The sequence below is a fragment of the Aotus nancymaae genome, unplaced genomic scaffold, assembly GCF_030222135.1.
Source record: "Aotus nancymaae isolate 86718 unplaced genomic scaffold, 86718_ANA_hifiasm-v0.15.2.pri h1tg000011l, whole genome shotgun sequence".
In the NCBI taxonomy this organism is placed as follows: Eukaryota; Metazoa; Chordata; class Mammalia; order Primates; family Aotidae; genus Aotus; species Aotus nancymaae.
This window is the reverse complement of record NW_026988422.1, coordinates 32,812,820-32,826,371: the sequence shown is the minus strand read 5'-3', so window position 1 is coordinate 32,826,371 and position 13,552 is coordinate 32,812,820. Positions and strand designations below refer to the sequence as shown.

The 13,552-nt window shown below is 41.9% G+C and overlaps 1 protein-coding gene across 1 annotated transcript; it reads left to right on the top strand.

Moving 5' to 3' along the window:
* Positions 1–13,277, top strand: PARP2 (poly(ADP-ribose) polymerase 2). The gene is made up of 16 exons (XM_064374814.1): positions 1–107; positions 1,371–1,526; positions 1,833–1,903; positions 3,609–3,659; positions 6,180–6,276; positions 6,731–6,806; positions 7,952–8,054; positions 9,482–9,644; positions 10,202–10,340; positions 11,130–11,193; positions 11,275–11,409; positions 11,686–11,813; positions 11,966–12,065; positions 12,426–12,524; positions 12,769–12,893; positions 13,011–13,277. Exons 1-16 carry the CDS (start codon positions 62–64, stop codon positions 13,168–13,170), a joined length of 1,713 nt encoding a protein of 570 aa, XP_064230884.1. The 5' UTR covers positions 1–61; the 3' UTR covers positions 13,171–13,277.
* The last annotated feature ends 275 nt before the right edge of the window (positions 13,278–13,552 follow it).

The following is a 13,552-nucleotide window of genomic DNA, read 5'->3' as shown; positions in this document are numbered from 1 at the left end:
CCAACTGACACTGGGCTCGCGATTCCTTGGAGCGGGTTGATGACGTCAGCGTTCGAATTCCATGGCTGCGCGGCGGCAACGGAGAGCAGGCGGCAGCAGGGCGAGAGGTTTGGAGCGTATTCACGCCGGGCGGAATGCGGGGCGGGGAGTCAGAAAAGGAATGATGCCACCTACGGCGTCACCCTTTCCCTTACAGCTCCCCATAACGTGGCTACTAAACCAGTTTGGGTGCTAAATTTTGTAGATTTCGGTTTTTGTACCTTTGGGGATTACATAATTGTGCATAAAGCTTTGCGGACCTGGAACAACTAATGTGCTAATAGTGTTGTTAATACCTAATGTTATCCAATTTACAAAAAGTAATTGTAAGGTACACCATTATTTTATACTCCACAAGAAAGGATAAGCACTGAAAATGGTGTACTATGATTCACTACTTATGTCGTCCATTGTAAGATGCATCCCAGTTCAAGGGAGTAAAATGCAAGTCTTAGACCTATTGAGATAGAGTATTATGTGTATAATGTTCTTAAATGCATAGATCCACCCTATAAATTAGGTACTACTGTGCTTCTCTAGAAATATAATATTGTTGTACAGTATTCTAATATTGAAGCAAGTGAAGTAGGAAGAGATCAAATACTTTTCCAAGTCTCTACAGATAGAAGCAGCAGAGCTAGGCTCTAAGTTAGGCACAAACCCTTGAGCACTTTACTAACCTTTATCCCATACCGCCTCATGTTTGAGGTGGATATTTGGGGGACACTGGAACACAAGTAAACAAAACAGATAGGCAGGCCTCAGTCTATGAATTTACAAGACTCCTGGGGCTCCCTTTTATTTTGTTTTATTTCATTTGGCTAAAATAGCAATTTAGGAAGAATTCCACAGACTGTTATACAAGACTAGTGTTGCGATAGTTATTGCCTCTTTGTAAGCTTAGAAAATCATCTTAACCCGGCGGGGTGTGGTGGCTCATGTCTGTAATCCCAGCACTTGGGGAGGCCAAGGCGGGCAGATCACTTGAGGTCATGAGTTTGAGACCACCAGCCTGGCCAACATGGTGAAACCCTGTCTCTACTAAAAATACAAAAATTAGCCGGGCATGGTGGTGCACACCTGTAATCCCAGCTACATGGGAGGCTGAGGCACAAGAATCACTTGAACCCAGGAGGTGGAGGTTGCAGTGAGCCAAAATCGCAGCACTGCACTCCAGCCTGGATGACAGAGTGAGATTCTGCCTAAAAAAGAAAAAGAAAAAGAAAAGAAAATTATCTTAAACCATTTCTTTAAAATATTTTTTTCAGTCTATTAAATCTACACATATTCAGGTGTACTCGTTCTTCTTTGCCCATTTCCAAATTCTGTAGCATTAAATGGAAGCAAAAGAGTTAATGATGGCAACACAGCTCCAGAAGACTCTTCCCCTGCCAAGAAAACTCACAGATGCCAGAGACAGGGGTCGAAAAAGATGCCTGTGGCTGGAGGAAAAGCTAATAAGGACAGGACAGAAGACAAGCAAGATGGTAGGCCAGGGAGGTCATGGGCCAGCAAGAGGGTCTCTGATAGGGGTGGATGAGGGGATGATACCTTGTTATGTCAGCTCTTATTTCTTCCTTCTTTCAGGATATAATTAATTTATCTATCCCTTGGGCATACCACAAAACTAATCTACTGCCTTGAATCTTCGTTTTCATGTATTTGAGATGGATTGAGGCCTAAGGAAAGACCAGGATTGCTTGGGAGGGCAAAGTTAATCCTGACAAGTTTCTGTTTAACCACAACAGCTGTTTTTGATTCCCATAAAGTAGTACCTATATGTTTTTCCTCAGAATCTGTGAAGGCCTTGCTGTTAAAGGGCAAAGCTCCTGTGGACCCAGAGTGTACAGCCAAAGTGGGTAAGGTAAGAGACTCTAGAACCGATCTTCAGTCCATGGGTGTCTCAGAGAGCATCCTTTGTTACAAGGACTCTTGTCTGGGATATTGTTAGTATTCATTTTAGGAATCCTCTCCAGAATATGATGAGTGATTAGTTTTCTCCAATGGCAAGGGATAGGAGTGGTAGGACTTGGGGTTAATAATCAGGGTGTTTTTTAACATGGTGTGTTAGACCATTTTTGCATTGCTATAAAGAATTACCTGAACAAAAAAAAAAAAGAATTACCTGAGACTGGGTACTTTATAAGAAAACAGATTTAATTGGCTAATGGTTCTGGAGGCTGTACAGGAAGCACAGCAGTATCTGCTCCTCAGGAGGCCTTAGGAAGCTTTTACTCATGGCAGAAGGTGAAGCAGGAATAGGCACTTCACATGGCAAAAGCAGAGGAGAGGGAGACTGGAGGAGGGTCACAGAGAAAGAGAGAGAGTGGAGGAAGTGTCACATGCTTTTAAACTACCAGATCTGGGGTGAACGCACTCATTATCGGGAGGACAGCAGTAAGAGAGTGGTGCTAAACCATTCATGAAAAATCCACTTCCAGATCCAATCACCTCCCACCAGGCCCCACCTCCAATACTGAGGATTACAAGTCATCGTGAGATTTGGAAGGAGACAAATACACAAATTATATCACATGCTTACCTTTTGTGGTTGCCATCAGCCTTCTACACCTATTCTCTTTTTCAACCAGAAAATATCATTGTTAAGGGAAAACTGTTTTCCTGTTCTAATGAGAAACTGTACCCAATGGCATAAGTTACTGATGAATGGGGAAAGAATTCGAAATACAGAAAGGCTACCTCTACAGTAAGTTTTCTTTTTTTTTTTTTTTTTGAGACAGAATCTTACTCTGTTGCCCAGGCTGGAGTGCAGTGGCTCAATTTCAGCTCAGTGCAACCTCCATCTCCTGGGATCAAGTGATTCTCCTGCCTCAGCCTCCCAAGTAGCTCTGACTACAGGCACGTGCCACCATGCCCAGCTAATTTTTTATTTTTAGTAGAGATGGGGTTTTACCATGTTGGCCAGGCTGATCTCAAACTCCTGATCTCAGCTGATCCACCTGCCTCGGCCTCCCAAAGTGCTGTGATTACAGGGGTAAGCCACTGCACCCAGCCAAGTTTTCTTTAACTCAGAATTTTTTTTTTTTTTTTTTTTTTTTTGAGATGGAGTGTCACCCACACTAGAGTGCAGTGGTGTGATCTCAGCTCACTGCAACCTCCACTTCCTGGGTTCAAGCGATTTTCCTGCCTCAGCCTCCTGAGTAGCTGGGATAACAGGCACCCACTACCATGCCCGGCCTGGGCTAATTTTTATATTTTTAGTAGAAACAGGTTTCACTGTGTTGGCCAACCTGGTCTCAAACTCCTGACCTCAAGTGATCCACCCACCTCAGCCTCCCAAAATGCTGGAATTACAGGCATGAGCCACCATGCCCAGCCTAACTCAGTTAGATTCTTTTGTATAGTTAAAAAAAAAGGAAGCATGTTTTCATAATGGTAAGGTTATACCCAGGTTATGGGTAGAACATAGGTTTGCAATTCTTTCCCTGGGAGATGGATGTTAATGTTGCTGTAGAATGACAACTTAAGCCGTAAGAAAATTTAGAGCCTCATTTAGGATCTCAGGGCTGAAACTAATGTTGATTTTTTTTTTCTTTCTCTCTTTCTAGGCTCATGTGTATTGTGAAGGAAATGATGTCTATGATGTCATGCTAAATCAGGTAAGAGGCAGAAGAGGCGGAACCATTGTATTTATGAGACCTTCTTCTTGATAATTATTGATGATAGCATCCCAGCATTCAGATCTTTAAAGTTGTTTGTTTTCTAATTTTTATTTATTTATTTTCTTTTTGAGACCGAGTCCCACTCCATCTCCCAGGCTGGAGTACAGTGGAATAATCTTGGCTCACTGCAACCTCTGCCTCCCAGGTTCAAGCAATTCTCCTGCCTCAGCCTCCCAAGTAGCTGGGATTACAGACGTGCACCACCATGCCTGGCTAAGTTTTTGTATTTTTAGTAGAGACAGGGTTTTGCCATTTTGGCCAGGCTGGTCTCGAATTCATGACCTCAAGTGATCCACCTGCCTCAGCCTCCCAAAGTGCTGGGATTACAGGCGTGAGCCACCACGCCTTGCCTAAAGTCCTATATTAATATTAGCCACTAGTGGTTACATACCTGGGTACTCAGCCCTGGCACACTCTTACCTGATAGCAAAGTCCTCTGTGAGAAATTTTTTTTCTTTTTTTTTTTGCAGATTTCATATCATTTACTGAAACTGTTAACTCTCTGTTCATATTCTTTTGTACTTTTTTTTTTTTTAAGAGGCAGGATCTTGTTCTGTTACCCAGGTTGGAGTGCAGCTGGTGCAGTCAGCCCGCTGTAACCTTGGGCTTCTGGGCTCCAGCAGTCTTCCCACCTCAACCTCCCGAGTAGCTAGGACTATACGTGCATGCCACCAAGCCTGACTAATTTTTAAATTTTTTGATTTTTTGTGGAGATGGGAATCTCACTATATTAGATAGGTGGTCTTGAATCTTTGGCCTCAAATGATCCTCCTGCCTTGGACTTGTGAGGCACTGGGATTACAGGGATGAGCCTCTGGGTCAAAGCTGTTTAGCTGTTTTGCACATTTTCTTTTTTTTTTTTGAGACGGAGTTTCGCTCTTGTTACCCAGGCTGGAGTGCAATGGCACGATCTCGGCTCACCGCAACCTCTGCCTCCTGGGTTCAGGCAATTCTCCTGCCTCAGCCTCCTGAGTAGCTGGGATTACAGGCACGCGCCACCATGCCCAGCTAATTTTTTGTATTTTTAGTAGAGACGGGGCTTCACCATGTTGACCAGGATGGTCTCAATCTCTTGACCTCGTGATCCACCTCCCTCGGCCTCCCAAAGTGCTGGGATTACAGGCGTGAGCCACCGCGCCCGGCCCCTGTTTTGCACATTTTCTAACAGGTTGTTGGTCATTTTCTTACTGGTTTCAAGGAACTTTATGTAATATGGAGAGTAGCCTTTTGTCTGTAACATAAATTGCTTATATTTTCCAGATTTGTCATTTACCTTTTGATTTTCCTTATGGTACACTTTTTGCCAAGGCCCCTTTTTGTTCTAACATTTAATAACCTTTTTTTTTTTCACCAGGGGACTAAGGTCATACAGTGGCTTTAAAATGTGACCAAGTACAGGAGATAGAGGTAGGAAGGGGCAGCATGCTTAACAAAGAAGAATGCCTCCATATCCAGGGCTTGGCCATATAATACCAGCTGCTATGCCTTATCATGGACTTCTCTCTCTCTTCACTCTGAGTGATTTACTTACAAATACCTCTTTTTAGATACTGGCCATATTCTCAGTCAGGTTAGTCAGAGGACAGATGTGGCCATGGTTTTGCGTATCCCTTGTCCCCTCCCAGTATTGCCCTGCTCTCAGCTCATTGTCAAATTTCTGCAGCTGACAAACCGAAGTTGTGAGTAGAATTGTCAAAAAATAAGTCATGTAACAGTTGAACATAACAGTTTTAGACCTTTGGAGCATCAAAATTGTTTTCATTTGGGAAATAACTGTTGGGAGTGAATTGGGAACTGGAAAACACAGATAGCTTAGAAAATATCTCAATAGTGGCCAGGCAGGGGGCTCATGCCTGTAATCCCAGGACTTTGGGAAGCCGAGGTGGGTGGATCATGAGGTCAAGAGATCGAGACCATCCTGGCCAACATGGTGAAACCCTGTCTCTAAAACAAAAATAGAAAAATTAGCTGGGTGTGGTGGCACATGCCTGTAGTACCAGCTACTCGGGAGGCTGAGGCTGAGGCAGGAGAATTGCTTGAACCTAGGAGGCGGAGGTTGCAGTGAGCCGAGATCGTGCCACTGCACTCCAGCCTGGCAACAGAGCAAGACTCCATCTCAAAAAAAAGAAGAAAAGAAAATATCTAAATAGGGAGCTGAGGCAGGAAAAAACAGGAGGAGCCATTCAATGTAGGATATTTGAGGTTGGACAGAGAGTTTTAGGAAGCTTCTAGGCTCCCACTTTAATTCCTAAGAATCCAAAGTTTAATGTATAAGCCCTATTTCTTCTTTATATTTTTAATTTTACAGGAATATAATTTTCTTGCCTGATACAGGAATATAATTTTCTTTCCTTTTCCTTATGGAAATTACTGGCACCTGTCATGAAAGATAAATCATTGGTTTACGTGATTTCCATTTCCAAAACTCTTTTTTTTTTTTTTTTTCACTGCACATAGACCAATCTCCAGTTCAACAACAACAAGTACTATCTGATTCAGCTATTAGAAGATGATGCCAAGAGGAACTTCAGTGTTTGGATGAGATGGGGCCGAGGTAATGATTTTTATTGTGATTTTATGAGTTGGCATTCAGAAAGCCAGAAGCAGCTTAGTGAGTGGCCAAAGGATTCTCTGGGTTTAAATTGGGTCAGTAGAGGCTCTGAAGTCTACAAGAGGCTTAGAATCAAGTTGGGCATCTTGAAATTGGGGAATGGCAGGCATCCTCCATAGGAAGTTCCCACTGGGAAAACTAAGGGCAGCCCATTGAGGCTGAAAATTCTTCCGTAGTAGTGCTCATAGACTATGGCAGTTAGCAAGTAACTTGTATTAACATGATTAGTTCGTCCTTTCCTTTCCCTTCTCCCTTTCCTGCCTGTTAGTCAGATGTTAAGCAGAGAGATCTTGGAGAGCTGGCTTGTTGCTATTAGGGAATATCTTTTTTTTCCCTAGTATAGAAATACTTTTGTTCTTTGTAAAGAAATATCTTATGTGTGGCATTTACTTTGCAGTTGGAAAAATGGGACAGCACAGCCTGGTGGCTTGTTCAGGCAATCTCAACAAGGCCAAGGAAATCTTTCAGAAGAAGTAAGTGTTAAAAAGTGACTACAGAAAAAAATAACCTCCTCTTCTTAAATGTATCTTCTTCAAGAATTTTTTTTTTTTTTTTAGATGGAGTTTTGCTCTTGTTGCCCAGGCTGGAGTGCAATGGCGTGATCTCAGCTCACTGCAATCTCTGCCTTCTGGGTTCAAGCAATTCTCCTGCCTCAGCCTCCCAAGTAGCTGGGATTACAGGCACCAGCCACCATGCCCAGCTAATTTTTGTGTTTTTAGTAGCGATGGGGTTTGGCCATTTTGGCCAGGCTGGTCTCAAACTCCTGACTTCAGGTGATCCACCTGCCCTGGCCTCCCAAAATGCTGGGATTACAGGTGTGAGCCACTGCACCCTGCCTTCTCTAAGAATTTTATAAATGTTTGGCTTATAAAAAAATTTTCATTTTATAGGTGTGATTTGGCCTCAATATTAATGTCTTTTCACCCTGACACTCTGTGGTTGAAACACCAAACTGCATCCTTAGTGATTAAATCAAACTAGAACCTTGAAAGTCACTGAAAACAGAAGAATCTAATATATTTAACACATGACCAACAAACTGAGGAAATTTGGGATAAGTGAAGACTGTCATGGGGTAGAGAATATTCAGCTAGATGCTGGGTGCAGTGGCTCACACCTATAATCCCAGCACTTTGGGAGGCTGAGGTGGGATGATTGCTTGAAGCTAGGAGTTTGAGACCAGTCTGGGCAACAAAGTGACACCCCTGACTCTACAAAAAAAAAAAAAGAGAGAGAGAGAGAGAATGAATATTCAGCTAGAGTTCTTAAAACCTTATGATATAGATGAAGAACTTTTTGGCGAATTTGGGAACATGTTTCTTTCAGGGAAAGGGATTAGATGAATACGTAAAATCTCAACGGCTTTTGTGGTGTTTGGGAAGGACAAGCATTGTTTTTCCCTAATTTTAAAATTCCATTTGTCTCCAGAGCTTTTTTGTCCATTTAATGTCCTCATTTAGAATTAGACTGATTTTGATTTATGGAAAGTTGATGGGTAGAGGAGATTGGTGGTGGAAAATAAATTGTTGGGAGATTTTCTGTCTAAGGAAACAGTTGTAAATGCATTTTCATAGTAGACCTTTATTTGTAAAGTTTTCTTACACATTGGACTCTACAGATTCCTTGACAAAACGAAAAACAATTGGGAAGATCGAGAAAAGTTTGAGAAGGTGCCTGGAAAATATGATATGCTACAGATGGACTATGCCACCAATACTCAGGTAACTCTCACTATACTTTTGGGGGGAAACCTGTTTCTTCTTTATTTTATTTATTCTTTAGAGACAAGATTGTGCTCTCTTGCCCAGGCTGGAGTGCAGTGGCACAATCATGGCCCATTGCAGCCTCAAGATCTCTAGGCTGAAGTGATCCTCCCACCTCAGCCTCCCCAGTATCAGGGACTACAGGCACCTGCCCCTCTGCCCAGATGATTTTTCTTTCTTTTTTTTGGAAAGATGAGGTTTCACTATGTTGCCCAGGCTGGTCTGAAATTCCTGGGCTAAGGCAGTCCTCCTGTCTTGGCCTCCCAAAGTCCTGAGATTACAGGCATGAGCCACCACACCTACTCCTGTTTCTTCTTAATCAGGGCAAAGCAGAATAGCTTAGATCATTCCTAGACTGGAACAGGCCACAGTATCTTAAGTCCTTTCTACTTCATACCTAGGGGTAGGGTGCTCTCAGTGATCTTTGTAGTCCCTAAGGGACAATAAGAATGAGGATAGAATGTGCCTTTCTAGTCTCTGCTATTTACCACAGTGGTGGGTTTTTTTGTTGTTGTTATTGTTTTTTGAGACAGTTTTGTTCTTTTGCCCAGGTTGGAGTGCAATGGTGCAGTCTCGGCTCACTGCAACATCCAGGTTCAAGTGATTCTCCTGTCTCAGCGTCCCAAGTAGCTGGGACTATAGGTGCCCGCCACTATGTCCAGCTAAATTTTTTTTTTTTTTTAAGTAGGGACGGGATTTCACCATGTTGGCCAGGATGGTCTTGAACTCCTGAGCTTGGGTGTTCGCCTGCCTCAGCCTCCCAAAGTGCTGGGATTACAGGCATGAGCCACCTCGCCCAGCCTTCTAAGGTTGTTATAAAATATTAGGCCCTATTTACAGAAGTTTATTGTTATGGACCAAGAGAGGAGCAATAAAAAAACCAAAGTGATTAAACAATTACATTTAAATTTGTTTTCAATTCTGGATATATACCAGCATTAAAAAAAATTTAATTTAGATAAACTGAGGTATACCAGGATGCTGAAACTGTTCTGAAGCAGTCACATATCCAAAAAAAATGGAGAAGTTTTAGTCTTTTTAAGATGGGAAGATCTGAGACATAATAACTATTTTTACACACTGACATAATGAGGAAGGCCTTTTTTTTTTTAGATTTATTCTGAGTTGTACAGTGTAGGAGGCAGAACTAGCATGGTCAACCCTCCATATCCATGGATTCAGTTAACTGAGGATCAAAAATATTCTAAAAAAGAAATTGCTTCTGTACTGAACCTGGACAGCCTTTTTTCCTTGCTTGTCGTTATTCCCTAGACAGTGCAGTATAAAAATTTTACAAAGCAATTACATTGTATGATATTGGGTGTTATAAGTAATCTAGAGATGATTTCCTAGATTTTCTTTTGTTTGTTTGTTTTTTGCTATAGGATGAAGAGGAAACAAAAAAAGAGGAATCTCTTAAATCTCCCTTGAAGCCAGAGTCACAGCTAGATCTTCGGGTACAGGAGTTAATAAAGTTGATCTGTAATGTTCAAGCCATGGAAGAGATGATGATAGAAATGAAGTATAATACCAAGAAAGCCCCACTTGGTAGGACTTCACATTTTGTTCTGCATTCTCTCCTCATAATTCCTAGTTCCTTTAATGGATATTTTATTACCATTATGATTTAAAGCTTGCTGATAGTACTGAATGAAGAAAATGGGATTTGGTGCGACAGGTTGTATGGAGGGAGAAGGAACTATTTTGAAAGTTGAGGCTGGGTGTGGTGGCTCATGCCTATAATCCCAACACTTTGGGAGGCCAAGGCAGGTGGATTGCTTGAACCCAGAAGTTTGAAACCAGCCTGGGCAACGTGGCAAGATCCCATCTCTACTAAAAATTGAAAAATTAGCCAGGCGTGGTGGTGTGTGCCTGTGGTCCAGCTATTTGGGAGGCTGAGGTGGGAGGATCACCTGAGCCCAGGAAGTTGAGGCTACATTTAGCTGTGTTTGTGCCACTGCACTCAGACTGGGCAACAGGAGTGAGACCCCATCTCAAAAAAAAAACAAAATTTAAAAGGTGAAAGTCCTTTTTAGGCAAGGACGTAAGTACAGTTTACAAGATGGGACCCTGGTTTGGAGTCTGATCTCTGGCTGGGCCTGCAGGGAAGCTGACAGTGGCGCAAATCAAGGCAGGTTACCAGTCTCTTAAGAAGATTGAGGATTGTATTTGGGCTGGCCAGCATGGACGAGCTCTCGTGGAAGCATGCAATGAATTCTACACCAGGATTCCACATGACTTTGGGTAAGGCCTGTGCTGTTACTTCACTTTGATCTTCTACGTATACATATCCCCTATATCAATCAGCAGCAACTATAATCTTTTAAATATTTTATTCCTAAGGAAATGATCGTCTTGAATAGGTACAGAAACAAAATGATACGTGGGCAGCCTATTTAATCAGCTTACAAATATGGGATGCAGTCTCCTGACTTGACCACAGCTATATTCTCTGACAAAGTAGAAGTTACCAACTCAAGAGGGAATGGTTCTAGCTATCCAACCACCAAGTAAAACACCTTCAGGCATATCACCCCCTTTTCCTATTTGAGGTGACAAACCACACAAACACCATTTCTGTGAACTCAAGTGATATTAGATAGACAAAGTAACATTTTACATTGGTTGATTCTGGTTTCTGGTTTTCATCCTATTTCTATTCCTTTTACTGCTTTCTAGAGCCCTGTGACCTAGAAATAACCCTGAGTGGTCAACAGGTCTGCCTATGCTTCTAGATAGAACTATATCCAAACTATTTCTTATTGATATCCATGTAACTTATTTTTAAAATGATTTTATAAAAAAGAATTTCAACTCTAGTCTCAAAAGTCAAAATCCACATAGTTCATCTTTACTGAGTATGTATTTAATATTATTTTATATATTTGGAAGTTAAGATCTTTTTACAGATCTCTTTCTCTCTCAAATGGAAAACCTGTTGAGAGAGGACCTATCTGTCATCTTCTATGTTTAGTCATGAGCCTTTTAGCCATACATCAGAGAGCTCATTATGGGTTATATCTCTGTTCTTAGACTCCGTACTCCTCCACTAATCCGGACACAAAAGGAGCTGTCAGAAAAAATACAATTACTAGAGGTGAGATATGTATGAATTGAGAAGTATTATATCCCTTATCCCAGGTTCCTCCCATGTTGATTCTGTATCTCATCTTCTCAGGCTTTGGGAGACATTGAAATTGCTATTAAGCTGGTAAAAACAGAGCTACAAAGCCCAGAACACCCATTGGACCAACACTATAGAAACCTACATTGTGCCTTGCACCCTCTGGACCATGAAAGTTATGAGTTCAAAGTAAGAAAAATGATCATTTATTTTCAGACTTCTTTTGCCTTAAGACCACCTCCCCTATCCCACTGTTCTCTAACTACTTCTGGTTAAGAGGAAATTGTCAGTTAGGGGAGACTTTTTTATGTACTAGGAATTTGAGAAGGCCAGGTTCTTCCTAGCTGCCTTGTAAGACTTTGGGAGCAGAAAGTTCTGCAAAGTTATATCAGAATCCCCAAATTTTTCAGTTCAGCTCAGTCTCTTGTAGCGTACACATCGGCCTTTTTGTCTTATTTTTCACAGGTGATTTCCCAGTACTTACAATCTACCCATGCTCCCACACACAGTGACTATACCATGACCTTGCTGGATTTGTTTGAAGTGGAGAAGAAGGGTGAGAAAGAAGCCTTCAGAGAGGACCTTCATAACAGGTCTGAGTCTAGCTTTGGCTTTGGAAAGACACTCCTTGCCCAAAAAGTGCCGCTATAAAACTTAAAAGGAGGCAGAGGAAGGTGTTGGCTTTTTATGCTTATGGCCTCTCTGTGCAAAACAACAGAGTACAGTAATATTGACTTTTCCATAGGATGCTTCTATGGCATGGTTCCAGGCTGAGTAACTGGGTGGGAATCTTGAGCCATGGGCTTCGAATTGCCCCACCTGAAGCTCCCATCACAGGTTACATGGTGAGTGAAATTGAACTCTGGGAGGAGCACAGGGGAAAGGGATACAGTAATGTTCTCAGTGGTTTTTTTTCGAGATTAGGATTAGGTGGTTCTCCTCCCCAACAGTTAAGCCAACTCACTGATAACCTTGTCATGTTTTACTGTGTCCTTCTTTCTTTAAATTCCTAAAGATACCTCGCCTTTCCCTCAGAAGGCAGAAATTCACAGGTGCTTCTACCCTCTCTAGGACAGAATTGTGAGGGAAATGGAGAAGGGTCTATATTGTGTTTAAGGGAATGGAAAAACAGGGTTGGTGCTATACACCTTCTCTCTAACACAGTGGCTTAGAAGTTGACCTTGGTATTCATTTATATATTTCAGTTTGGAAAAGGAATCTATTTTGCTGACATGTCTTCCAAGAGTGCCAATTACTGCTTTGCGTCTCGCCTAAATAATACAGGACTGCTGCTCTTATCAGAGGTGAGGCGGGAGTATGTCTGAGCTCTAGTTTATTAATTCCCACTTTTTTCCAGTGAGAAAAGTTTGAACCCAGAACCAAGAGATTTACCTGGGATAACTTGAGAGAGAACCAAGTGCAATTTTTAGTACATTGGATTCCTCTGCTGGAGTAGGGGAAAAAAGTACTGATGGGATTTTCTGTTTGGCTCTGGAGCCATCTAATTCTTAGTAGGATATGGGCATGCAAAGATTTTTTGCTTTGCAGGTAGCTCTAGGTCAGTGTAATGAACTACTAGAGGCCAATCCTAAGGCCGAAGGATTGCTTCAAGGTAAACACAGCACCAAGGGGCTGGGCAAGATGGCTCCCAGTCCTGCCCACTTCGTCACCCTGTAAGTACTCAGAACCAGGAGGGCTAGAAGACTCCTTTTGGCCACATAAGACTACTTTCTCTATTCCAGCTTCTGAACCAGAGACTGATGTTGACATACTTTTCTTCCATTTGGCAGGAATGGAAGTACAGTACCCTTAGGACCAGCAAGTGACACAGGAATTTTGAATCCAGATGGTTATACCCTCAACTACAATGAATATATTGTCTATAACCCCAACCAGGTCCGTATGCGGTACCTTTTAAAGGTTCAGTTTAATTTCCTGCAGCTATGCTGAATGTTGATATTAAATAAACCAGAAATCTGATCTTCAAGCAAGAAAATAAGCAGTGTTGTACTTTTGAATTTTGTGATACTTTATATAATAAAAACTGTACAACTCTACCACTGGCTTCTTTGGGCTTTATTTCTCCAAGTACATATTTCTTCTGATATTAGTAGATCTTCATTTCCAGGACAGAAAGTACTCACTGCTCTGCAAGTTATTCAGTATCTTGTTGTTAGTGGCATCTGTGCATTGAAGGATACTAATGGGTGGAGCTAATGCTTTTACCTGTTTTCAATTCAATTTTTCTGCAAACTGGAATTTGTTGAGTATTATTGCAGGAAGGGTAGAGGCAACAAAGGCTAAGCTGTCTGTCTTTTTCTTTCCCATCCAT